Raw genomic sequence first — 27,896 nt, 5'->3', positions numbered from 1 at the left:
GGAGCGCAGCGGGCCCCGGCAGGGCCCCGCGAGGGCGGGCAGCGGCCGCCGGGCGGGGGCTGAGGGAGAGGCGGGGGGGGGGGGAAGCGCAGCGGCACCGGGCTCGGAGGAGAAGGAGGAAGTGGGGCGGGGGGAGCGGAGAGGGCGGGGGGGGGGGGGAGCGGGGCGGGGGCGAGCGCGGCGGGGAGCTCAGGTAAGGCCCGCGGGAGGGGGAGCGGCGGAGGCCGGGGAAGGCCCGACGCGGGGGAGCTCCCGGCATGGCGGGGACCGGTGCAAGGAGCCGGTGAACGGCGGCGGCCGCCCCCCTCGCTCTCCGGTCCATGGTGCTGCCCCCCTGCCCCATGGCGGAGTTCGTGGTGCCGCGGCACAGCGCGGTGATGGAGCGGCTCCGCCGGCGCATCGAGCTCTGCCGGCGGCACCACAGTGCCTGCGAGTCCCGCTACCAGGCCGTCTCCCCGGAGCGCCTGGAGCTGGAGCGCCAGCAAACCTTCGCTCTGCACCAGCGCTGCCTGCAGGCCAAGGCCAAGCGGGCCGGTAAGCACCGGCAGCCGCCCCCGGCCCCGCCGCCGCCCGCGCCCCCTCCGCCGGCCGCCGCCGTCGCGGGGAGCGCCGAGAGGAGCGGAGCCAACGGCCTGGACGGCGAGGCGGCGAGCGGCGAGCAGCACGGCCGCAGCAGCACCCTGATCGCGGTAAGGGGCCGGGGCGGCCGGGCGGGGGGCCCGGGGCGGGCCGTGACCGCTCCCCCGGGGCGGGCGGCGGGAGCAGGGGACGCTCGGCGGGCGGGCGCGGGGGCAGCGCCAGGCGGGTGTCGCTCTGCGGGTGTCCCTGTCCCCTCGGTTACGGCGTCGCCGCTCATCGGGGCTCCTGTGTTTTCCTCCGTTGTCCCCTTTGCGCGGTGGTGACATAAAACCTGCTGCCTGTCGAGGTGGGGATGGGGAGAAGGGGTGGCCGCCTCGATGCGCTCGGAGCAGCGTTCTGCGAACTCTGCTGCTGCCTTATTCACCTAAAACCTTCTCCAGCGAGCGCTAATACTGCGGTGGCTTTGGATTTTTTGTTTGCTCGCTTGCTCCTGTCCTTAATTTAGTCTGTCAGGGTTTCATAGAGTGACTTGATAAGGACACACTTATTACTGTGGGGAAATTTTTAAGACAAATAATGTGTCTATTAATTCTGGTACGTATCGGAAAGAATTTCAGTGGAAAGGCAGCTGGTTATTTGCCACTCACTCTAGTGGGTGTGAACACTATGGGAATCCCACTCCACCCATTAAAAACTGGCTTAGCTCAAAATCTTAATGTTTCTCTGGCTTCTCTAGCATTTCTGGTTGTCGGGATGTATTCATACAGCCCTGTCTGTATATCAAGATAGCTATTGCTTAACTTATTCTGAGCCCTTTAAATATACTGCTGTGTACTAATGTGTCAGTAATGTAGGTTAGTAGGATAACCCCTTAAATGTTGCTTGTCTTAATACCTGTCTTTCTTAAAAACAGGTATTTCTAAGTGGCGGCCTGCATGAAAATGATACAGTACTCTTCTGAGTGCCTTTAAAAGGGGATCCTGGATTAACCTGAGACATTTCCAGGTTAACATCTGGATTAAATGATATTTTTAAGATGGTATGTGTGTTTGATCAGGTTAGAAGTGAAGGAGGATGTGACCCTCTGCTGTCTTGGACCTCATTTAGTTACAGCTTTTAAAATGGAATCACGATAGAGCTTACTGTATACTTGGGTATGACTGGACATGGTGTGAAATAGCGAAACATGGTGCCCATCGATGTCAGTTTTAATGTAACTAGCACCGGGCAGCACGTGCACAGGTTGTACTAGCTGGTATGTTTGTAATATTGTTGTGTTTACAAGATGAACTCAAAATGTTTTTCAGCTGAATTGTTTCTATTCTTGCTAATACAAGTATGAGAATTTAGGACATAGTGACTTTTCTAAGGACGAAGGTGCATGTGACATGGTTAGAGCACTTCAGGTGGTTGTTAAAGAAGAGTCTTTGAGGAAGAGAGGGAACCTTGTGTGTTCCTGGCAGTGATTCTGTAAAGCTTTCCAGGTAGCTGTTGTTTAGCAGACTGTGTAGTAAACTTTTGTCAGAACAAAAATTACTCAAACTTCTATTTTATTATCTAAAGACTTGGTGGGATTTCTGTTTATTTCCTGTCTGGGCTCTAAGGCTTTTTGCACATGGGGCTCTATGTGTTAATAGTGCATATTTTTGTTACATGCAGAGCGCTTTAGCAGGTCAAATCCTGTTGCTTAAACTGCTGCCACATACTGATCTTAATATCGATCTTCTAAAAGAAAGATGTCTTTGATTCATTGGTGTTGTTTCTTTTAAATTGCTTTGGATGTGGATTTGATCTAATTAGCATCCATTATAATGAGGGCTCTCAACAGCAGTGAGGTTCTGAACTACGCTGCACATCTGGGGAAGCCCTTCTTGTACAGGAAGCTGTTGCCAGTGGCCAATTTACACAACAGAAGAGGGTTTTAGTGTATGAATGACTCTTCCTCGTGCTGGCCTGCTGTTTCCTTCCTAGGATACATGACTCTAAGCCTAATTGCAGCTGCTGATTCATCACCTCGTTACTAGGGTATAAAGTTGGTTTGCTTAGTAATTCAAGTTTTGAAAAAAAAACAACCCAAAAACAAAACCCACCAACAAAAACCTCTGCTGCTAATTTCATTCCTTTGGTGTAAAAGCTACCTCTCTAGGTTGGTATTTCACCTCCAGCAATCATGTAGCTGTTATCAAGACCAAGCATGTGCATTGTATGGGAAGGACGTGGGTTTGGTTTATAATATTCAATAAAGTTTGGATGAACACCAAAATGATTTTGTTTTAAAATACCCTGGTCGCATTCCTTTCAAAAGAATGCTGCTGGATCAGTGGGACATACATCATATCAGCTATCGCTGCTGTTACGATCCAGAGTTTTCCATGAAGCTACATATGAATCTTCTCTTGGAAACTGGTGCTTTGTGTTGAAAGTTAATGGAGCATTTATTTTGAGCCTTGAAAGAGAAAGCAACTTGTGTAAATGTGGAGGGTTTGTGTTCTAGCATCTGAGGGCTTGTAGTAGAAGGACGTGAAGCAGCTCTGCCACAACTGTGGACAGTGGACAACATGTGAGCTCCCAGATATTGTACTTCAGGACATCTTTTGCAAATTCAAAATAGTAATGGGGAACAGAATAGCACCGCCACTTCCTTAACGTCTTGTATGATTTTTCATGTGGCCAAAATGAGATATTTTATCTTCCATTAGTCTTTTTTGTGTGTTAGATCCTGAAGCTGGATGGATCCTGTTTACAAGCAGAAGTAAGGGGCAGATTCATCCTTTGTTTTCTTACTCAGCGGCTCTAAAATTTGAGCTGCCAAGAGAATGCAGCATTGATACAGAAATACCTTGGATGACTTGTGCACCATGTAGGCCTGTCCTTAGTTTGAGGAAAAATGTGAAAAACATATTAGCTTCTTATTTTTTAAATTTTGAGACGATTATTTAATGGGAAAATCAAATCATAGCTGTTGAAATTTACTTCATGTTTCTGTTGTTTAAGATTACATTACTAAGACTATGTTCAAAGGAGAAGATGCTACTGTTTGGATAATGTATTGTCCCTTGTGTTGATCTTGTGTTTTTGAGAAACAGGGAAATGGGGAAGAGAAAGGACTTGCCCCCTAGCACATTTTTTCCTCTTTGTCAGGTTCTGATTTGAGGAAGTTCATTCTAATAGGCTGTTTAAATTCTTTGCAGTAGAAAGGTTGGCTTCCTTGTATTTCTCTGGTAGACTGTAACATAGCATATCACTGAGCTGAACAGAGTGTTTCCTTGACACAGGAATGAGAACGGCAAGATCTGGATTTTCATCTCCACTCCTTGTTTTATGATGTGGTCTCTTGGAAGGAGACCTGCTCCCTGTTTCTTACTGTTTTTTCTTTCCCCACCTGAGAGCAGTTGTTGTGTAGATAGCTTGTTTTGTCTAGGGCTGCCACAAAACCACAAACAGTATTTCTGGAATGGGCAGAGAAGGTCTCGGTGGTGGCCTGTTTTGGGAATGCTTTGTGCTGAAGCTGAGGAGCAGACCAGCATTTTTTTGGGGAGCGGTGGAAGTTTTTACATTAATAATAGGTGAGTTCTAATTTAAGCAAAGGCACCAAGTAAAAAGTTTTAAAAGAAATTTAAGGATAAGGAGACCAATGCAATGTTTCTTGGTTGAAAAGACCTAAAGTAATAAATGAAAGGTCAGTACAATCCAGGCAATCCATTCCAAGCATTAATAGCATTCTGCTAACGAAGCTCAGGCTGGTACACTAATAATTCAGAAGACCTTGTTTTTGTGTAAGCTGTGGTATAGGGGTGTTAAATTGTGAAATTATGTTTTACCACAAAAAAATAGCAAATTATTTCCACATTATTTATACATAACTGTAGTGCAGTGTAGTCTTGCCACCATTGTTTGTTTTTGCTGACAAGACTGACAGTTTGTTGCCCAACAACTCAGACAGGTTTTTCTTTGTCTCCTTTTTAATTCTATGTGAGGTATTGTTGTATGTTTGAAACATTTCCCTTACTAGATTAGTTAGATATGCAGTGATGCTTCCTAAATTGTTAGGATCTGGGAGTGACTGCTCTGCTGCTGCTGTTTAAGTTCAAGTGAGGTGGAGGATCCGGCATTGCAGCTGAAGGCACAGCAGTTTTTTTGGTTCAGCAGAACAATTCCTGTAGCAGAAGCTGCCCCTAGTGACTAATGCAGGCTTGGGATATTTATAGACATGCATATCCACAGCCTTTCTTCACTCCAGCAGGCAGTCACCCAAATACAAAAGTCTTCTGGAATTAAAGTAAAATTAGTCCAGCAGTTTGGTTCTGACAACACAGTGGAATGCAGGAACACATTGGGTAATAGAACGCTTTCCTTGCAGGGGGAGTGAACTTTGGAAGCTGTGGGTAGATGCACAGTAACTGGGGAATTCTTACTATGTTGTGTAGTCAAAATGTTATGTTTTCTATTCAAAATTCATATGCTACAATTTCTGATATTTACATTGTTCTGGTGTAAGGCGTTGCCATCTTTGCTGCTCCTGTGCTTGGCCAGGCAGGAGAGGAGAATCTGTGTCTGGAGAGGACCTTCTGTAAGCTCCGGTTCATGGGAGCTTATCTGTGCTGCAATGCTACCGCTTCCATGGCAGAGAAACGGATATATTCTATTTTGGTTTCCCCTTCTAGGTGAGAAAGCTGGTATCTAGCTAGGATGTCTACTGGAATTAGATTTTTATTGTGTTTCTAGACTAATATAGCATTTCTTCTTTGAAAATAAATGACCAGCATTATATTTCTTTTGCTGGTATTTAATGATAAAACCTTGTAGATGTAACTTAATTCTGAGTCTGAAATGGTGAACTTATTCCAAATAAAATACAAAAAACTAAAGCTCTGTTGAATCCTGTAATAATATTTTAATCTCTGTAACAGATGCTTTAAGAAAATTAACAAAGAACATTATGTGGAGCCTAAAAGGTGCAGTGTAAGAACCAGATTTTTAAAAAGTTTTGTTTCTGCCATTTTCACTAGGTATTTTTTCAGAAAAAATGAAACTTACATACAATTTCTATTTCTTATATATCTTTACAATCTTTAGTTACAGGACTCAAAGTATAACAAATTACTGGATTCTTACAAAAGCAGTTTAGTTGACTATCCTCAGTTTAAAAGTTCTGTGTTGTGAAGGATTCCTTGCTTTCAAGTGAACAATGTGAACTCAACTTTCATGCTTGTTAAGTTCTAACGTATTGAAATGTCATTGGTTTCAGATTAGTATCTAAAACTAGTTTCAGGTATTGAGTGTTTCACAATGATGTTTTGATTCCTAGGATAAACTTTTTCTCCCTTAAAAAAAAAAAACCACCAAACCAACAAAAAAAGAAAACAAACAAACAAGACCCCACCAAAATTCCCAACACCACCTCCCCCCCACCTCCCCCCCTGCCAAACAGGACCTCTTTGTGCCACTGTTTTGGTCAGTGATTCATGCCCCTTTCCCACCAAGGCAGGAAGCAAGCACTGCAGCGGACTCTGAAGTTTTGAACTCAGCCAATGCTAAGTTCTAAAGCTTTTCCAGCAAGAAGAAACTGGGCTTCCATAGTAGTTTGTAGACAGCTTCAATGAAGACAGCCAACTTGCCCCTGCAGTTAAGACCACGGTATGGCTGAGCATCACTGTGGTAAAACTGGTAGGTTTAAGACAGAGGTTGAATATAACTTATCAAAATTATTTGTGTGCTGTCCATTTTCTGATGGAAGCCATGTCATTTGACTGGGCATGCATCCCTCTCTGGCACTGCAGTCCTGTGTCCCCAATCAGTATAGCGTGTATAGACTGCGAATTACACGATCAGAGGCTGCTTGTGTTGGGCGCCCCTGTTGTTGTGACGGATGACACCTGGGTTATACCAGTTTGTGTTCCTCATGTGAGGAATCCACAGTTATGGCCTGACTTGTGTGAGTGATCCTGCCAAGTGTGTTTGTTATCATGCCGAGGACTGTCTGTTTTACTCAAGTGAATAAACTGCAGCTCTGATGTGGTGTGCAAGAGGTGCAGCCTATGGCCCTTCATGGCTCGTTGAGGAACTGTTATGTCCTGTCTTGGGCCAAAGGACCACGGCCTGCTTACATCCCTTTCTTTGCACTGTTCCTATGCTGGTTTTAATACTTTGGATAAATGATTTTGGGGTACTACTTTTAGGCAAAGCTAAATAGCAGAGATCTTGGAAGTTCATCTTTTGTTGGGAAGCTGAGTAAGCTGAGAAAATGGGAATACATTTCTGTATCTGTTCTTGTGACAATGGGAAGGATTGGCTCCCATGATATAAATAAAATTGATTGATTCTGCGAAGGAAACCATGGACGGTGTACCAGAGGGCCACTGTGCCTTTCAGAATAATACTGGACAATAAAATTAAAGCTAAAGGGATTTTCTTAGTGAGTAGCAAGCTATGCTTTACTTCGTCATTTCTTCTTTTTCTTTTTTTTTATTTATTTTGAGTTTTGGCAGAAGAGAACAGGTTTTTCTTGCCTTCAGAACTCTGTTGGAGCAGTTTAATATGTAGATAGCTTGCAGTCTGACTTGTATCTCACATGCTCCTTATTATTTTCTCCCCCAAAACTAGATTATTTGGGTAGATGCAGACAAATTGGGGAAGAATTGAATTTAATATTTTTTCTTCTGTTAGGAAATAAAAAGCTGAGACGGTATGTAAGAAATACATATAACAAAGGAATTTTGTAAGAGAAAGTTGCGTTATTTGCAGAGTAGTTGTATGAATGTATTTGGTGTGTGAATTTCAGGTTCTGTTACCTTCTATTTACTCATGTTTAAATTTGAGTATCAGGATCTATTTCTAATAGCAGAGGAGAAGGAACCTGTAACTTTTGGCTCCCACAAACTTCTATAGCTCCGTCCTTTCTTGAGAGAAGAAAGGAGGTAGAAAATGGAACAATGCTACTAGGCTAGTTTTAAGCTGGTTAGCTGGCTGTACTGTCGATAGCTAACTACAGTAGCATAAATCTTAGTGTAGATTTACTGCCACTGCATCCAAGTAGGCTTTTGAATTCTTTTAAATGTGAAAAGTGAACTAGGGTGCAAGTGCAGTTGATGAATAACTTCTAAAACTCAGAAGTTAAGTGTTGTGGTTTTGAACAGGGCTCAATTTTTTCTGATACGGATTAAAGATAAGCAGATTTTCTTCTTTCATACGTGTCTATTGGCTGTCGCGTACAGGTAGGATATCTTTCAAATAATCCTAGATTAGCTGAGGTGAAGCAAGGCTGGAAGCAGGCACTCCCAAATTTTACTTCATTAGTGAATTTATTAAAGTTATTTTTTCTTTAACCTCCTTTTTTGACAAAAGAATGTAGTTTTGGGTGAAAGGAGGACTTTGTCTAGGACAACTAAAGTCCAGGTGTCACCAAGAATCAGATACCTGAGCATTATGACTGTTAAAACCCATATAGATATGAAAGCTCCTATGTGTGTTTATTGACGGAAGGAGCCTGTGATGGATATTGGGGTCTGTGTCTTTTTCTAGACTACAGTAAATGTAGCTTATAAACATGGACAATTTAATCTTAGACTAGTTAGCTGCATATATTGCAAATGGTGTAGTACAGTGGCAAAGACCTTAGGACAGACGAACTTCTGGAATATTTGTCCAGCAACGCAGGTGGATTTTGCAGCCTTTGAAGAGCTCTGTGCAACTACAGCTATAATGCTATGAAAATCGTAGTTGCCTTGAGTTGCCTGTATGAATTATAATCATAGCAGTGACCCCAATGGGCATATATTCTGTTTTAATATAGAAATTTGCTTCAACTATGAGAAGAATATGTTCAGCGTACAAAACCAAGTTGTTGCTTGTTATGTCAGTTTTCAAGGAGTGTGTTTACCCCTAATGATTTGGAATTAAGGAAGATTCGTTCCCAAACTTGAGAGATTGACTCGTCACATAACCTTGGGCAAGTAACTCATCCACCTTGAACTTCAGTTTTCCCAGTTGGAGTGTTAAGTAAATGATGGGAAACTTGCTGAAAGCCAAACATTGCGATTGAGTTGAGACTTCCTTGCTTTCTGTTGTTTTGCCTTTTCACAAAAAAAAAAAGTAAATTTTCAGCATTCTTTCAAGTTGGTATTTGAAATAGTCACTCTAGATCTGCTACTCCAAGCTGTAGACCTAACATTCAAATTTAAGAGAATTCAAGTTCCAGCCTCCTCTCCAAATGTACACCTTGCCTCGTCCTACTAGATCTTCTGCTGATCTCACTACTCTGCTGCTATTTCCATGGACCATCTAGAAGATCAGTCTCAGATAAAAATAAGGTTTTGCTGCTACTTATGCAAGCATTAAACAAATAGTGCATTTTCCAAAGATCAGCTAACTGTAGAATGTTTAAAAAAAATTACAGTTAACTGAACCAGTCCTTCTGTCCTTAAATCAAAGAATGCTGTTGCCCAGGCAAGTGCTGTCAAATTCTTCTGATAATTTATGCTGGCTCCACATACAACCTCTTGCTTGAGTGGTGAGATCCTGAGGTTTCCCCTGTTTGTTCTTGGATGAGACAGTTTTCCCCAAGGGTTAGTGGACTGCACTGTGGAGACTGCAAGTAATATTAAAATAAGCATACTTGTCTTGAGGTTTATTTAATGAGCTGCTTTTGTGCCATCTGAGAGAACTGTTCTTCAGAGAACCATGCTTCAGACGGTGGTGTGGGGGGTGGGGTTTTCCTCGTGTGTCCTGCTGAGATGTACAAAGGTTTCTTGTACAGGTCAGGGGAGCTGGTGGCAGCTTTCCCTCTTTAAGCGCACTGCTCTGTTGGAGCAGCGTCTCTGCTCTACAGGTTGGTTCGTGGTGCTGTAGTGTCCAGCACAAGCAAAGCACAACTTTTTTTACAGAATGCACCTGATGAAAGGAAAAGTTTATAGTCGTCTTTGATGTGTGCATGAGTTCTGTTTTCAGATATTTTTGAGGTCAGTGGAAAGAACTTTATATTTGAAAGAATGCTGCCAGGAAAGAGAAGTTGAAGGAAGGTGCTCAAACTCTGGTTGTAAAACTGTTGCGGTACCCTCTGGTTGCTTCTAGGTGGCACTGCAAGAAAAAGAATATGCGTGTTCACTAGCTATGAGAAGCCAACTGTTGAGCTGGTTGGGGCTCTGGTGTCATAGTGCAGGGAGGAGCAGCTGGCAAATACACTAGGAGAAAGGAGGAAAGGAATAAACTTTGATGTGATAAAACTGACAGAAGTGTGAAACAGTGGTCGCTTAGTGGCAGGCTGGTTTTGCTTTAGTGCCAAAACTGACTGTCTACAAAATCTATATATATAGTTATTCTCCAAGAATTATAATCACAAGAGAAATGGTTCTCTTTTTCTCTAAATATTTAAATGTGAGACTGCTTTCTAAAGCAGTCTTGCAGAACAATTATACCGTGTGTGCATGGGGCAAATAAAATACAGGGGTTTATTCTCATCTAAAATTTTGATCTTAACATTCTTCAATATATTTTCATTTTGAATAGAAAAACTCATAACACATTCCAGTTCACAGCCATTTCCTAGCTTTTGGTTGTTGTCAAAGTATATGGCAGCTTTTGGTTTTGTTTGAAGGAGGGGCCTCTGTTTGATATAGTACATATTTTAGAAAGTTTACCCTAAGAGATTATACTAAGGAAGTCATCTCATGTGATGACTTGTAAAACAGATCTTATCAAATCAAAGACATAACCTTCTTTTTAACCTTTTTTCCTAAAATGTTTTATTCAGAGCTAGACAATGTTCTGGTAAGAAATAAAAATCCTAATCTATGAAACATAAAACTAACTAACTAAACCTTCCTTGTTTTCAGCAGCTCCATGAGACTGTGAAAAGAAAGCTTGATAGTGCTGCTTCCCCTCAGAATGGAGACCAGCAGAATGGCTACGGTGATGTATTTTCTGTGTCCAAGAAACTGCGTCGTGATGATGGTCTTGGTGGAGTGAGTGGTTCTTCCAATGGAATGCCCCCTGTGTCTCCACTCCATCATCTTGACAAGAAATCGGGCAGCGGAGATACCTTACAGCTTAATGGAAAACATCCGATGGGGCTAGATGGCATTAGCAAAAAGTGTCTTCCAGATTCCAGCCTGCAAATGAATGGAGGCGGTGATGCTGATGACTCATTTCCTCTGAGTTTGAACAAAGAGCTGAAGCAGGAGCCTGTAGATGATCTTCCATGTATGATTGCTGGAGCAGGGGGTTCTATATCTCAGAATAACTTGATGCCTGATCTTAATCTTAATGAGCAAGAATGGAAGGAACTTATTGAGGAGCTTAATAGATCAGTGCCCGATGAAGACATGAAGGATCTCTTTAATGAAGACTTTGAAGAGAAAAAAGACGCAGATTCTTCAAATTCAGCTGCACAGACTCCGTTGCCACAAGATATTAACATAAAGACTGAGTTTTCCCCAGCACCCTTTGAACAGGACCAGATGGGATCTCCCCAGGTGAGATCCACTTCATCAGGTCCAGCATTTATTGGTGCTGCTTCTGTACCTGTAAGTGCTGCTTCTCCAGCGGTTGGTAGTTCTCAGGCTATGTTTCAGCCTTCCAGTCAGTCAATGACTGAAAATCCTAATCAGCCCATGATGCAGGCATCAAATCACTCTCAGAATGTCCAGAGGCCTCTCCCCAACGTGTTGTTACCTGGGAAGGGCGCAGGAAGTGCCAAAGAAATGTCTTCTGCTCATCAACTTCAGCAGATAGCTGCCAAGCAGAAGAGAGACCAGATGTTGCAGAACCAGCAGCAAGCTTCACAAGTCCACCAAACAAACCAGATGTCTACGTGGCAACAGTCTGGGCCTTCTCATAGTCCACTGGCTGTCCCATATACCATGGAAAATCCCACCAGCCCATCGGTTTACCAGCCAGACTTCAACAATCAGAAACTCATGTTGCCTAATATGGGAAATAAAAGCTCACCGAGAGCCGGAGGCAATTACCATGTGAACATTTTGGGTCATCAGCAAAACAGCTTGAACCAGAACCCTGTGAATAGTCAAGGCTCTATGCTAGACTATGGGAACACCAAACCTCTTTCACATTATAAAGCAGAATGTGAACAGGGGGTTACGGTACCTGGTCAGAGCAAGACTCCCATGTTGGCATACATACAGCAGCGCCAGCAGCCACCGCTGTCTCACGTGAGTGATGACCAGAATGGGATGATCCTGTTGAAACCCAAGTCTGGAAACATTGCGTACCGCCTACCGCACAGTCAGGTGAATGTTCTGGGTTTTGTTACCTTTGTTTAGTAGCAGATTTAAGGATTGGCAAGAGGGTGTTGGATAGGTAGGGCTAGAGTACAGATTACTTGGTAATGTTTCAAAACAGTTGCCACATGATTTTAAAGAAGAGATTATGTCACTCTTCATAGAAGCTTCTAATTACAAAGATAAATAGATGCTTTGTAAACTTTTGCCTAAAATAACTCATGTAAAACTGTAGTGTTAAACAGCATTCTCAAAGAAGCTTTGATTTCTTTACCTTCTTTTTAGTCCCTACTTGTGTTGGAGTTGGCTTACTATAAAAAGACATGCCTGTAGCTGCTGCGTTTTTGAAGAGAGATGGAAATGGGGGCTGCATTACTGATTTCTTGGGTGTTCCTTGGGGCTTTTAAAATCTAAGAATTTTTTATTTTAGTGTCTGGGGATTGGGGAAGCATGGGATAGGAGAGAAATATATCTTTGAGTAATAGTAATATTTGTCTGCTTGAAGCAATATGCTTCAGGTTTTCCTGTAAAGGAAAGTTCCAGATGGTGCTGCTTTGCCTTATATGCAACTGATACTACAGGTATGCTGCAGGTGAAAATTTATGTGGTGGATGGAGGTATAGACTTGTTGGGATTCTGTGACATGTGTCTGCAATGCTCATACTAGAGGGCTTGTTGAGAAAAAAGGCCTTCGTTATAAGGATTAAATCTCCTCTAGCAAAAGCTGTTGGAGATCTAGCTCTAGTGATATGTCCCCTCAACAAAATAAAACAAAAACTTGTGAAAAAGATCTGATCAGTCTGTGCCAAAGACCACGCTGATACACAAACAAAAATCTGAGATCAATGTGTGCTTCATAAGGCACAAAAAAAATTTAATCTCGTTAAAAGCTAGCAGAAGTAACAATGTAATGACATTTTTCTGGAAGAAGGGGAAGGGTGGAGATGACTGTGTATGTCACATCGCCCCCTCACTGAAAAACATGAGGGTGACCTTGCATCTACACTGTCACATTTGCACTGAATTAACAAACACTGATGAACACTTCTGGAGAATTTCTCTGAAGTTTGCGTATAGAATAACTTAGCACAGAATTACCTATATTTGGCTCATGATCTCTTATGAAATTGCAAAGAGAGAATAAACAGGCAAAACCCATTGACTGAATTCTGAACTTGAGAGTAGTATTTGTTCGCATAATTAGAGATGAGGCTAAACGGTGCTTAAACATGATAAAAACTGTCAAATTTCAAATGGGTTTGCTGGTACAAAGAGGAGAGTATCAGATCTTGAGTGATAATAGTTCCATGTTATTTTTGCTTATCCCAAGTTCCAGTCAATAATCATAGGCTTATCTGTAGTAGTATTTTCCTCTGAGGAACATGGTGATGGTTGGATTGCTGGGAAAATACCTTAAGACTCATTTTGATCAGTGATAGCCTTCACCTGGAAATAGTAAATACTCTGATACTATTTAGGAGGGGAAGCATAAACACATGCTGGGCTAAATGTTGACAGAAGAGGTGGGATTTAAATAAATGTTTTGTATCAGGAAAATTTCAAGTGTAGTGTTCGCAAAGCTGCTGCCAAAGTTAACTGAAGCTGGCGTGTTTGAGTTGCTGTTTGTAACTGGCGCGGTTCCTCTGGCTGAGCAGAAGCACACAGAGCTGTGCTCGCCCGTTTAGCTGGACTTTGGGAAGTACTTTGAGACTGAAGTTAAAGCCTCTATTTCTGAATGTTGTTGAGCTTCTGATCGTAACTCCAAACTGTCATTTCTGTGTCTGGCACTTTATAAAGGACTTTTTTGCTGTCTTACATTAGCTGAACTGGCAATTGTATCACACTTTGCCTTTTCCATTAGAAGGTTCATCAGTGAAGAAGCTCTTGCATAAAGATGGCAAAATACAAGGAACTGATTTAATTTTTATTAAATAGCATAAATGTACAAATACGCAATAATTGCCAGTTTCTGTTTTTCTAAGGTGTGTATGATTCCCTTTCCTGTGTAGACTTTGTTTATAAAGCCTCTCTTCCTTATCCTGTAAAATGATAAAAATAATACAAGTCATGGTCATCACCGTGAAAGTGCCTTTCATCATCTGCATAACTACATACGGTTTCTAAATTCTGGAGGGCTAACCTCTTCCTGTAACTCATGTCATTTTTATCTATATTCTGCAGGATCAAAACCCTTCTCCTAACGTTCCTCGTGTTCCTGTTTCTGTCCCGGGCCCTGGCGTGGGTGCCCAGGCTCCCAACGTCTCCATGGCAGGTAACCACAGCAACCCAACTTATCTCAGCAATCAGCAGCAAGCAGCAGTGATGAAGCAACACCAGATGCTGATGGACCAGCAGAAGCAGAGGGAGCAGCAACAAAAGCACTTGCTCATGGAGCAACAGAAGCAGCAATTCCTAATGGAGCAGAGACAGCAACATCTTCTGGCTGAGCAGGTGAGAGAGGCCAGCAGTCTTTTTTTTCTTTGGACTGAAACAGCGTTTGAGATCTTGTCAAATAGTTATCACATTACAAAATAAGGAATATAAACTGCAAGGCACTTTGGTATCATAAGTATAATTGCTATTTTATGTTTCAATAAAAGTAACCCAAACACACAGCACTTGATTGCCGAGGCTTATTTTTCTGTTGCTACAAGGCGCTGTGGTGAATGAAAAGAATAAAACAGTTAGAGTTGAGTAGTGTGGAAATGCAAGACCATACCTACATGGAGAGAAGGTGTCATACTGTTGATGGTGTAATTCTTTGTGAAAGAAGAAAGGCAAATGAAATTGGCGCAAAAATAAAAGGTAAGGTTGGGATACTATTGATATGTTCTGTAGAGCTCTAAAAACGGAAGCAATGAGCAAGGGACTCTGTAAGCTCATTTTGCCCTCTGCCTTTCTTCCTGTGTGATCCACAGAAGTTCATGTTTCAAATTTTAAAACATGTTTCACTTGTTTATTTGGGGAAAGTAATTAGATGTCTGCATGCAACTTGCATCTTATCCTGCCAAAAGAATTTAACTCTGCTATCAATCAGACTGCAGAAAGCTGCTTTAGCCTCTCTCAGGGAAGCAGGCTGCTTGTGTGAGCCTTTCTAAGCTTTATAACTTTTGCAAGTCCTTCAGCTGGGAATCGGCCCAGAGGGCCTTATTCTGTCATTGGTGCTTTTCTGCATTTTTAGAAGTCCATGCAGTCGTGTTCCAGCCACTGGCACTGCACATATAGAGAAATTACCAGTATCTGGTACAGAGTAATGGGAAGATGAATTTTCAAAGAAGGTTTGTGAGACCCAGGCAGAACCTGGTATTCAGACCTTCTGGAAAAAGTGCAATGATTGGTACTGCTGAAAAGTTTTTGTCTTTGAAGATAATGGGGGGGAGGGGGAGGGGAAGAGATGCAGAAAGTATTGTCTTTGAGGATAATGGGGAAAAAAAATAAAAGAGCCAGAGGTTTAATGAAATAAAAATGTGAACTGCATTTATCCCTGAGAATTAAAAAATCTAAATGCTCTGGAGTCCTTCAACTAATAACAGTTGGGAATGTGTAACTTTATTAATTTTCAGCATTGTTAAAAGGTGATAGATCTCAATGTTCTTAACTTCAAAGCTGGGAGTAGTTATCCTGGTAGATGGGATTTTCACTGTAATAGTAGTTTGGAAAATAGAGTTGGTGAGAGAAGGTCAGGTAATGGTTGTGTGTGGACACCTTAAATTCTACTGCAGCAACTGTACATCAGAAGCTTTATTTAAGAAAGAAGGAAACGGTGCAGTCTCCCCTGAACTGAAAACATGGGAAATCTTGGTTGGGGAGCACATTTTGAGGGAAAGAGGGTAGCAGAATTTGCAATATTGTGGAGCTATGGCTGTGCCAAGCCCTAGCTAATGGCTTTTTTGATCACTTTAAAGACTTGTGTTAAAATTGAGGACTAGATTGACATGACAGAAAAGCCCCTTCAGTTCTTGACCCCGTGTAGATAAACACACAAAGATGTGTTTGGCAATGTTTTACAGAAAATTGTAGGAACTTTACTAAAGATATTTGATATTTGGGTAAAATACATTTTGGGCTAAGGGAATATTATGGTGGAAATATTGCTTACGTTGAAAAATACTGTCAAAGGCTGAAGACAGAGTGCCCAAATCTTCAATAAAATAATATTTTCTATATGATTTCTGTGATCTATAAACTTATATAAATAAATCCCGTACTTTTGAGTAAATTATTTGGGTTTTGCTGCCCTGTATGTTAATATAAAACAGCAAAATTTACTAATCGTTGCTCTCCCACAATGTTAACAAACAGGTACTCTTTGAAAGAAGGTGAGGAGAAAAGAAATACAGGGTGTCAGCACCCTGCTGGTACTTTGCACCGCTGGTGCATAGCTCTTGGAACTTATTAGAGCTCTTGGAGCTGTGGCTCAGCAGGTTTCCTGAGCTACGTAATGGACCTAACGTGTCAGACCTCTGGGAACGGTGGGATGGTGTATTAACAGGGTGAGAAGTAGCATATCTCAAACAGTGTTGAAATATTTTTTCCCTACCTATTTGCTGCTGCCTAGCCAGCACATGTTGCTGTAGTAAATTTCAGTGTTATGAAAATATTTTATTCCTGTTCTAGTTACGGTAATTACAACTAACGTCTACATCTTGTATCTCTGTATAGCGATGCTGGGACTCAGATCCCAAATAAGGAGTGGCTTTGCTTTGGAGCTGAGCAGACTTGGGTATTGCATTTGCCACACTTCTTGGCCTTGTGCTGCCCAGTCAAGCTAGATCTTGTTAGCGTTCTAATTTGATATTTATTTCTTTGGCTACATGTGATACCGGATGTATTTTTACAAAAAGATTACTGAATCAGTTGATCTCTCTTTTGCAGGAGAATTAATAGTTTCAGGTAGCTTCAGTGGCATTCCTTGCCACTCTGAAGCTTTTGTTTCTTTGCATTTGGTATTCTGCTTATTTTTTTTCCCTGAGCAAGGTTCTGCAGCTCTTGGTTTCTCTCAGAACTATGGCATATCTCCGTGGGTTCTGTGGTCAGCCTCTTTCAGGTTTGACTGGTCCTGCAAGTAGCAGGTCCTTTCTGTCAAGCAGCCTGCCCTCTTCATTCCTCTGCGTGTCTCAACAGCTTCCTAGCTGTAGACATTTCGAAAGGACGGTAGTAATGCGTGTATACCATCTGCCTATTTAGTGCATTGCACTAGGCTGTTCTTTAAAGGCATGTTACTTGTGTCTTTACCCCAGTAGTCTTGGAAGGGAATTTCTGTCCCTTTCTATGCAACTTTAGATAAGCAGGTAGTGGTGCATTGTATCACGAGTTAGTTATCTCAGACTTTCAGCCTGGTTGGAGATATCTGTAAGAGATATCTACCCAGAAATGCTGTGCCTGATATGTTCCATATTGTAAAAGCAACCTGTTAGCTGTTTACACTGACAGGATCTCTGAGTATACTGTTAGTGCATGTACATACTCTCTCAATGTTCCCTTCAAGGCTTTAAATTTCATTTTCCCCAAAAGTTTCCTAATTGAAAACTTGCTTATTTTATTTTTTCAGATGTTTTTATCATAAAGTAGGGCTTTTAAAGAGGCAAGGTTATTTGGAATCATTAGTAGGATTTGTTTCAACTGATTGATGCATTGTGAAGAAAATGGTTTTGAACGGTAGTAACAAAACTTGTATAGCTTCAGTTACAAACTTAGTTCTGCAGTTTTCCGTAATCTTCTAGGAAAACGTGTGGTATGTAAGGGTTTGCGTATAGTTTTGTCATTTTTTAAACCCAGGGCTAGAAAATACTTACACGTTCAGTTTTTACTTTTCTGTGTAACATTGTTGATATTTATGACTTGTACTTCTGTTTAATTTCTAAAGAGAGGTCTAAAATAAATTGATCTGGAGATAAAGAGCAAAAAAGTATGTGTGACTTTTTTTATACACACTTGCTGCTCTTGTACCTGTTTGTGTCTTTAGAGTATTGCTAAAAATGCTGGTTGATTATGTTACTGATAAAAAGACTAACACCTCAGATTTTCAACGTTTTAAGGGCTTCAGCCACACATTGCAGTAACTCTGTAATGTGCGCTGTTGTCCTGTTGTCTCTGAGTTCCTAGTCTTGCCATGCGTCAGATTAAACTGAGTATGTTTGAACCTTGAAAACAAAGGTCTGAAGTGACTGTAAGGCTGCAGAAGCCCCTTTAATTACCAGCTCCGCATAAAAATATGCAGATAGCTTGTTTTTATCCAATATAGTCACCCTTGGAAAAAGCTTGACTTGTTTTCTAATTGTCTTGCATTGGACCTTTTCTAGGAGAAACAGCGGCAGCAGCAAGAGCAACAGCTGCAGCGGCATCTGACTCGACCACCTCCCCAGTATCAGGATCAACCGCAGAATCTGTACCAGCAACAGGTTGGACAGTTCACAGGTGAGTAACCGTGGCAATTGCAATAATGGCAGAAAAAATACCAGGAGTAAAAAACAAGGTGTCTTCAAATTTCCTGGATTGGATAGCTTGTAATTAATTTATTGCATTATCTTTCCATGTTACTGTGCCTTTAAACTTCTAGACCTATACTCCGATCCAGTTTCAAATTACCAGCTTCCCCTGTCCCAGATATCTGGGACAACTTAAGCTTCTGATTCTTGATATTGCTTTGGAAATGGGTAAAATACCTAAGTACCTTCATTGTTCTAAAGGCCTTTTTATACAGCCATTTTCCTTTACAGGTTGTAAATTCTCCTTAATATATGAAAGTTAGGGTTCAGATGTGTTTTCCTGAAGCCTAAGGTCACTACTGCTTGTATCTGTCACAGGCCTTCATTAAAGAAAAATAAGTGACGTATTATTTTTCTCATCTACTAGGACAAGTTTAAAACTCTCTAATATTCTTATCCCTGCTACCTTTAGAATGGAATGCAATTTGAATTCTCTTTGACTTCAACTGTTAGCGTCCTACATGGTCTTTTTTTTCTTTTGTAGGAGAAGCAGCTTAGTATGTTTTCAGTGTATTAACACTGATAAATAGGATGTTGTTACTGTTAAGCTGGAATAGCTTCATGAATGTGGAAGAACTAGAGAACAGTAAAAACTGACCTCCTTACCTGAAAAATCCTTACTTAACCAGGGCATCAAGAAGCCACTTGCCTTTTTTCATAAGCCTAAGAGTACAAAAAAAGTGCTTATTCCCTTTGTTTTGTTTCCTTACTCTCTATGTTCCCACAGAAATAAATACTGACGGGAAAAGATGCAAATAGAAATGTGATACCCTCATTCTGACAGTGTTAGTGACTATGCCGTGTCTGGTAGAGCTATGACTGGGTTTCATTACTTAACTGAAAAAACTTGATACCAATACAAAAGGATTGTGTGTTAACAGAGTGATCAGTAGCATCCTTCAAATATTGCACCGAAACACTCTGTTTTTTTTTTTTCTCCTGACACTTTTCTACAGAAATACAGTAGAACACCTGTTAGAAATAGAGTATGTTTTGCTATAATGGACCTCAGTATTATTAAAACTATTTGTTTTGATTGTAACTATTTTTTGCATCTTAAAAAGTATGTGTACTACCTCTTCACCATAGTGTTCCAGTAAGACTCTTCCCCCACCCGTCCACCCCACCCCATAACATTGGTGTTTTTATGGTGTGCTTTGTTGATAACTAATTCACCATAACTTGCTTTGTAGTTGAATGAAATTACATTTGAATAAAAATTTAATTAATAATGATGGAGAGTGAATATTGCTTAGCTATCTTAAAATGTGAAAAAAAATCTGTTTTGGTTTGAAAGTAGAGAAAGTACTAGTGTAGGTAGGTTTCCCTTGGTTGACTGTAAGATGTGGGGGGGATTATATGCATTACACTTCACAGTACTTTTTTTTCTTTTTTCTTTAAGTAGGGGCTGTTTCTTCTACATGAAGAAACATTTTTTACTCAGAATTTACAAGAACAAAGGACTACTTTTGGTTTACTGAGAAGACTTATTTTTGGAAATCATCTTGCTTGGTTATCAGGATTGCGTATTAACATAGTGAATATTTCATTGTGGAAATCCAAAAGATATGTGACAAAAAATTTCTGAAAGGTACATAAAATAGAATAAATTTCTGGCATTGGGAAAACACAGGACTGGAAACCCTACAGTTGTACAGTAAGAGATAGTGTATGCATGGAATAACTGACAGTGTGTGTGTGTGCAGTAAGTGGTAGTTTTAACAGCCTAGCAAATTGTGCATGCACTTCAAAGTATGTGCGTATACCTTTGTTCACAAAGAACTACCAGAGTCCTGCCTTTAAAGTCTACCTTTTTTTTTTTAATTGATGATGCTGAACTCTTAGAAGTGGTATTCAGATTTTTTAGGATATTGGCATATCTGTGTTTGAGATCAAAGTGGAGGTGCTAACTGGAGCAACAATTGACACTCTTTAATTAAAGTGCTGCTGTCTGTGTGTTAGTTGCATAGGTTGGTTTATACAAATGCAGCTGCTCCTCTGTTCTGGATTACAGTGTCTATGAGCCTAGCTTGGCTCTGGTTGAACAGAGGTATTTAATGTACAAAATATTTCTGTGTATTTCAGGGTCATCTTCAGCCATGCCTGGGGTCAGTAATTTAGGACAGTCCAGCTCCAGTAGTCCACGGATGTTTCCTCAGACCCAGAACATGATTCAGATGGGACCTGGACACACTTCTGTTCCTCCACTCCAGTCGGGCTCCAGTCAGCAGGATCGGGGGGTGACTCAGTATACCAATATGCAAAACATTCAGCGAGGGGGATTATACAACTTGGCGCCTGGTATGACACAGATGGTTCCCCAGCATGCAACACAAAGTGCCAATGGACAGTCACCGATGCAGAGACAAGGCAGCTTGGGCCAGGGTGCTGCTGTTCCTGCTGGGTATGGGCAGAACACCTTAGCAAACTCAAGTATTTCCCAGCAGCACAGTAAAGGTGCACTGAATCCAACCTTATCTAAGCCACAGATGGCAAGAGTCCCAGCTGCTATGGGGGCTCAAAATCCATCTTGGCAACACCAAGGTATCCCTAATATTAACAACCAGACACAAGCAAACAGTGGCTTAGGACCATTTACTGCCAGCTCCTCTTTCCACATGCAGCAAACTCATCTAAAGATGGCCAACCAACAGTTTGCCCAAGGAATGCCTCAGGTAAGCCTAAGCACCAGCAGACCGATGACCTCTATGAATGCTGCTGTCTCTGGGCAGATGCTGTCGTCATCTTTAGGTGCGCAGCAGCGGACAAACCCACCTACACAACAGCAGGTACCCTCACAGCAAGTCTTGCCTGGCATGAACCAGACTGTTCCAGATCTGAATGCTTTCAACCAGAATCCAAATCAGCAAATGCCCAACAGAGGTAATCTGCACTGTAGTCAAGGGTACCCTGTGAGGACAACCAGTCAAGAGCTGCCTTTTGCCTACAGTGGCCAGTCGGGCAATAATGGACTTCAGAACTTAACTGGTGACACAGATCTGATAGACTCTTTGCTGAAAAACAGGACTTCAGAGGAGTGGATGAATGATTTGGATGAGTTGTTAGGAACTCATTAAAATGGGCCTGGGGGTGGGGTTTTACTTTTTTTTAATTATTTCCTGAAATATAAACAACACTTGGACCAAAAAAAACCTGTGGCATTGAGGAGACTTGCAGGCATTAGAGGTAAATGGTTGGGAAAGGGACTGGAGCTGCTTCTCAATGAGTGTTGATACATGGTAGTGGCGCACCAAGCAGGTCTGCAGGAACAGTGCGCTTTATCTTGGTGTATCTGGGGAGTTGCACACTTGAACAGGTCAAAAAAAAAAATTGTGCACACCCTAGCCAGCCTTTCAGAAATCTCACTTGCAGTGTTCTAAAATTAAATTTTTTTAATTATTTAAAAATAAAACAAAATTCCACAGAAATAGTGCAGAAAAAGCAAATAGTTGCACAGGATGTGTTTAGGGCTTAGTCTCCTGCAGCTATTTCTTGCAATCATTATTTGTTTGTAGCTTGACATGCTATTATAGTCCTGTCAATCAAACATCTGACTTCTCATTTGAGAAGAGGCTGTATGCACCTGAGTACGCTTGCAAAATGTTTTGAATTGTTTCTTTTCCCCATCGCTGAAGCATGTGCCTGTACTCTCAATAAGCAAGTGATATTTCACAGTAAATATTTCTAGATGCTGGTGATAGATGAAAGAAAGTATTAAAACCTGGCCAGTTAGTCTAGGTAGTCATCTTAATAGATTGTAGTCTTTTAAGCTGCAGTTTGCACTCTGTAGAGAGGCACAGTTCTTGGCTTATACCTTGCTGTGTTTAAAGGGGGAATTTCTTACGGGAGAACTTTTAAACTATAGTAGGTTTAACATGAATTGTAAAGCCATTTACTTTGCACCTGTTTCTTCATAACTTATTTCCAAAGGTAGATGTATTTAAATGAAGGCTTTGCTTCATGACAGCTCATCTAGTTTTCTTTGTTGTAAAAAGTAAAACTAACTTTTGAGATCAGTTCATTCCCCAAAGTTACCAGTGATGCAATGAGCACAAGACTTTGTCACTTCAGGATGAAAATGAGGAAAAAAGAATTTGGTTGAGAGGTGAAAAGTCGTTATCAGCAATAATAGCACAGGCAGCCTGGGAGAACACTTGTATGATGGTTGCTCCAATATGGAAGTCTCCCCCTTTAAATACTTTTTTTTTTTTTTAAATACTGGGTTACGAGTTTGATAATCTTTCAGTAGACTGGTGGATTTACTTCTTTAATATCCCTTGAAGCAGATGCTGGTTCTTCAGCTCAGCCCAAGGAGACCTCTTATCGATCTGTTGGGGTCAGTCCCAGAAAGGACAAAAACCACAATGGGAACAGTCAGTGTTCCGAAGTCCTACTTTCTACCAAAAAAAAAAATCCCCTATCCACCAACAAACCACCTTGCCTTAACCTTTATTTTAAAATGAAAATAAAGTTGAAAGCTTTTGTTTTAAATGCACAAATACCTCTTCCCTTTTAAATCCACTTTTTTTGAAAACTCCTTTAAACTTTCTCACCAAACCCAGCATTGTGATTTAAAAGTAATTTCCTTCAACACAGACTGGCTTCTTCAGTTTTCTGCACTGCAGAGATGCGTGAGAGAGGGTTTTTTCTAGAGTGGGTGAAGGGAAGTGAAGGATAACATTGATTTCAAAGAAGGAAAATTTTTTACTGTATCTGCAGCTCCTTTGAGACAATTTGCACTTTTAAAAACTGCTTTTTTAACACTAATACTTTAACCCTTTCCAAATATGCATGGAACATGGTTTGTCCAGCACACTTACCTAGTGTGGATGAATTACGCTCTGTTGAACAGATTTGATATTGTATCATGTTGAACTGTTGGTGAAAGATGTGCATTGATCAGTGGATCCCACCGTTGAATAGTAGATAAAGCTTCACCGAAGCAGACTTAATCCCTCATAGAGCTTGTGAAAAGATAACATAAAGATTGTCTTTGGATGGGAAGACGAAGGTGTTGGTGATTTTGGTTGTTGACACTTCTGATATTTTCTAGAATATGTAGTTGAGATGCAAATAACTGATGCTAAATTTTCTTATACTGGCAATCTAAGAAAAGAGCTAGTGAGTTTGGTTTACTGCTAAACCAAAAACTGGTCCAAGGTAAGTGTCATTAGAAGGGTATAGATATAAATTAGCAATGGCAGGGGAAGGAGTGTTTGCTGTATTTTTATTTTTAAGGGTTAACTTTGCACCAGTGTGCCTTCCCTTCCTGCTGGGGGTGCTTGGGACCTCATAATTTCAAGTGGCATCCTTCAGTGTCACTAGTTTGTTTTTTTTTTTTCTCCCCCGTACAAACACTTGAGAGAAACAACAGGGTAGTAGGATTCAGCTTTTCTTTCTTCCCTGTTGAGGCTGTGGTGAAATCTGCTGTGTTTTCCAGTAGATTTTTTGCACGCAGGTTTTGTTCTGAATAAGTCAAAATACAATCCATCCAGTTGTGATTTCTTAATTAGAGGAGAAGGACATCTGCTGCTTGCATTATTACTACCAAAAAGGCAATCCAGCTAAATGTCCAGGAAAATGCAGATGTGCTTGTTCCTCCACTGTTTCTGGAAGCTAAGGTGGATATTGCCCTGCTTGACCAGAGCGTGTGTTCAGGAGGGTATCTAGATTTGATGACAGGGCCTTTTCATGGTACTGTTGAAGTAAAATTAAGTGTGATTCTAGGCAAACAGGCTTATAATGCCCATGGGTCTTCATATGTGAACAGGATCCAAACAGCATTTAACTGGGTAGAAAAAAAACAGCCCTCACTTCTGGCTTTGGTCCCTGTCTGCATAATGTGACCGGACTGTTGGAAACACGGTATCACTGTAACAAAGTTGAAACAGTTCAATGGAAGTGAAAATACGGTTTAGATGTACATAGGTGCATGGGTAGGGCTGGGCTTTGCCTTTGTGCCCTTTAACAGGTAGCTGTCTATATATGCACTTGGGCTTTCCATTTGCTGCAGCTTCAGAGCAATAAAATGTATCTCCCCTGAACTGTACCTGGCCAGCCGCCCATGGCTTTATTTATAAACTGCGGTTCTGGTTGGGTAGGAAAGGTGAGAGTGTCACTGTGCAACATCCACTGCCTTCCAAAAACCACGATTCAATTGAAAAGGGTGCTCAAAATTTTGTTATACACATTTCCTTTGTGTAAATAAATGTTTACAATTTTATATTAAAGATTTGAATAAGAGTTAGATCTTCTGACTGTATATTTTTTACTTTTTATAGATTTTAAAACTATAATTCTTTATATATGTGTTTGGGGGGTATTATGGTAAGTTTTATGCTTGTAAATGGAGAACAGTTGAATTTGATGCTAACCTTTATGAATTTTTGTCATTGAAATGTATAAAGAGTCCATTAATTCCCTTATTCTTTTACTACAATTACTGGTGCACACCAAAAAGAAATCCTTCACCTCTGTTTTATCATTATAAAATAAATATTTTGCTAGTGTATTAAACATACATGGTGTGACTTCATACATTTGTGTGAGCTGAGCAGGATTCAGTGCTGCTGTTCCTAGTGAGATGGTTCCCTTCGTCCCAACACACAACTTTGGTCAGCTCAAATTCTTCTGCTGTGTCTTACCAATTCTTACGGTTTCAGAAAGTCCATTAAACAGGCCAGAACTGCATAAAGAGGCCTTAGAAAACTTTCCTTTGAAAACAAGGCTTTATGCTACACCCACTGCTTCTGGACTTTTTTTTTTTTTAAATGCAGTTGTAGGCTGCGGGTTAGGAGGCGCGACTGCCGCGGTGGTCGTTACTAGTGAACGAGATGTTAATAACAACCAAGACGTCACATACAAAATCGTAGAGTTCCAAAAATATGCTCATATTCCCTCAAAATAACAGGCCTTGGAGGTTCAAATTGGTTTCCTTGTAAAAAGGCAAAGATATTGTTTGTTTGACGAGGGCAGATTGTTAAAAAAAAAAAAAAAACACACAAAACAACACCCACTCCAGCCCCCACCCTCCAAAAACAAACAAACAAACCCAAAACCCAACCAGAAGTGAGGAACACATACTGCAAATGAGGAACATGTACGTACTGGCAGCAAGTGGCATGAAGATTTTGGCTTAAAGCTGGTAAGGTCCCTAAGACCCTTCAGAGAGCTGGCGGGTTGAAGAGGCTGCGGGGAAAAAAATGGCAGAACAGGTCTTTCAGACCCTGCTGGATTGTTGAGCCTCTTAAGATGGACGCTTACGTGTACATTGGTTAGAAGTAAAGCAGTGATCTGTGGCTCCATCAGTGCCCAGAGGAGCCTAGCTTTGGTGGGATGTGTTTGGGTGTTAGTATGTTCTTGGCAAGTTCTTACTTGTCAGATTGCTCTTAATCGAACATCTCAAAGCAGTTCTCCTAGTGAATCATACAACTTGCAGCAGACCCAAGAATTGAGTTACTTATGTTGTATTTCCTGTTTGTCAAGTGTGCCTTTTAACTGATGATATCTAGTCTTACGTTCTAAACGTGTCAAATCTCTCCAACCACAGATTTAGCAGTAGCGATAAAGAATTTGCGAAGAGTGACACATGCATTTCTTGCTAAGTCTGTATTTATTTTACATGCTACTGTAATTTCAATGTAATAAGGATTTTTATCAGCTTCAGACATTGAAGGATCATTCTGCAAGCACTGAAGTTGGTGTCTTATTGTACAGCTATTGTGTTGAAGGCCCCAGTTTACAGCCTTCAGAGTTCCTCGCAAAGTGCCTCCTGACTTAATCTGAGTATATTTTGAGTGTATTCCTACTCTACGAGTCTGGAGTTGTGGTTGGGGGAAGGAGGGGACCTGTAACTTCAGAAGTTTATAAAGAACTGAATGTAATAATAAGTAACAATAGCAGGATGAGCTGCTTCTAGCCTCTGGGGAACTCTGAAGTTATTACTTCATTAATTTCTGCTTTATCATCCCATTAAAAGTGCTGTATTGTATTTAATGTTGAGTAAACCAGAAATTTCGCAAACTCCCCTGTTGAGGTGATGTGCATATGCATGTTTTTTCAAAGATTTTTAAGGCATCAGTGGCAGCTTGTGACCAACCTCTGCCCAGAAACTGATCTGGTCTGGGTTTTTGTTTTTGGGTTTGTTTTGTGGCTTGATGTTACTCTTTTTCCTGAGGCTAATGTGACTCTGTGGTGGAGGGGTTTTCTGAAGCCTGAATTGTTTGTTGAAATGGTGTAAGCAGTAGTAGACTCCTGGTGACATTTCCCCTCTGACACTTACGTTAGACACCCCAGGTGAAATCTTGGGTCACCAATAGGTTCTGTTAAGGTTAATGTTTTAATTTGCGTTTCAGTCTGGGTCCACTAGCACCTTGGAGACCTAAAGTCATACCATACGAGTGTTTTGCAGAGAAAGGGAGTGGTTTTGCTATTCTACATGCATGCTTTCTTTTTTAAAAGGAAGTGTACGATTGTATATTTGAATTAATTAAGTTTTCAACTTGATAAGCTGCCGCGATGGGGTTTTGAGGTGATGAAGAGTCAAATCAGAAGAATGCACTTGCTGTGCCCCATTCAGGAGAAACTGCTGGTCTGGTCACTTCTTGGTATTGTGCACAAATTCCGTACTGAGGTTTTGTGAGTGCCTACAGACAGAAACGCAATAGCTGAACCATATCCTGTCCCCTCCCTTCATGAAAAATAAGGGAAAACCTTAGCTGATAATGAATGATACCTTTTTTTCCTCCTTTTTGGTTTTGAAATCTTTAAAGTCAGGGTAGTCTTTTATCTATATAAAGTTGTTCCAAAACACAGGATAACTTTCTGAACGGATGCATATTTTGCTTTTTGTGGAGTGGGAAAGGAAGTTATTCAGGGCTAAAATACTGCTGGTTTGCAAAGTTTATGACAGATAATTCTGATGTCAGTGTAACATCTCTGAGGGTCCATGTGTTTACATCCTATGCTGCCCTCCATTCTGAACTGAGAACTTGTATTTTGTACGTTAGCAAGGAAAAGGTTTGTACTGCAGAATTTTAAAAACATCAGAAAATTACAAAAAGTGACTGAGCACTAGAAAAGAACCATACTCTTATTTGGTAAACTTACAGTATCAATTAAAAGGATAAAATATTGGAACGGTCTTTTGAAAATTCAGAATCCAGTAACAGAATTAAGTTATTCCAGCCAAAGTCTAGAAAAACCTTTCACGTGGTCACCACCACTACTTGCAATAAGAGCAGAAGGTCAAGTCATTAACTTATAAAAAATTATTAACAAGCATTTACGACCTCACACATAATTTAGATGCTTTATTGCTGATTAAAGCTAGCAAGAATAGGGCTGAAAAAATTCTCATCATATTTCAATTGCTGGCAATATATAATTCAATTTTGGCACAAAATCTGTAAATATAATTTCAAGAATTTCAGTTTGCACACAGAAAACTTTTGCTATTAAGTAGTTCAGCAGAAGGCACTTGTCTCAAGTAGATGTTTTCTGATGGCTGGCTGCTCTGGAAAACTGCGTGGCATGGGGAGAGTTACTGTGTGGTGGAGGAAACACGTGTTGCGGCAGAGCAATAAGAAGGCTCTGT

The 27,896-nt window shown here is 40.9% G+C and overlaps 1 protein-coding gene across 3 annotated transcripts; it reads left to right on the top strand.

Moving 5' to 3' along the window:
• The first annotated feature begins 96 nt into the window (after nucleotides 1-96).
• Nucleotides 97-24,821, top strand: MAML1 (mastermind like transcriptional coactivator 1). Of its 3 annotated transcripts, none has more exons than XM_075102730.1 (5): nucleotides 97-689; nucleotides 10,413-11,822; nucleotides 13,995-14,264; nucleotides 18,116-18,230; nucleotides 20,387-24,821. In XM_075102730.1, the coding sequence occupies exons 1-5, from the start codon at nucleotides 321-323 to the stop codon at nucleotides 21,376-21,378; spliced, it is 3,156 nt and encodes a 1,051-aa protein (XP_074958831.1). In that variant the 5' UTR covers nucleotides 97-320; the 3' UTR covers nucleotides 21,379-24,821. The 3 variants fall into 3 exon arrangements, with proteins under 3 accessions (XP_074958831.1, XP_074958830.1, XP_074958832.1); XM_075102729.1 differs by having other exon boundaries at nucleotides 98-689; nucleotides 10,410-11,822; XM_075102731.1 differs by lacking the exon at nucleotides 97-689 and adding an exon at nucleotides 1,504-1,618 and having other exon boundaries at nucleotides 10,410-11,822.
• Nucleotides 24,822-27,896: the final 3,075 nt, after the last annotated feature.

Source organism: Phalacrocorax aristotelis, chromosome 8 (genome assembly GCF_949628215.1).
Source record: "Phalacrocorax aristotelis chromosome 8, bGulAri2.1, whole genome shotgun sequence".
Taxonomy (NCBI): domain Eukaryota; kingdom Metazoa; phylum Chordata; class Aves; order Suliformes; family Phalacrocoracidae; genus Phalacrocorax; species Phalacrocorax aristotelis.
The sequence above is the reverse complement of the archived record's forward strand: the minus strand, read 5'-3'. Positions and strand labels throughout refer to the sequence as shown.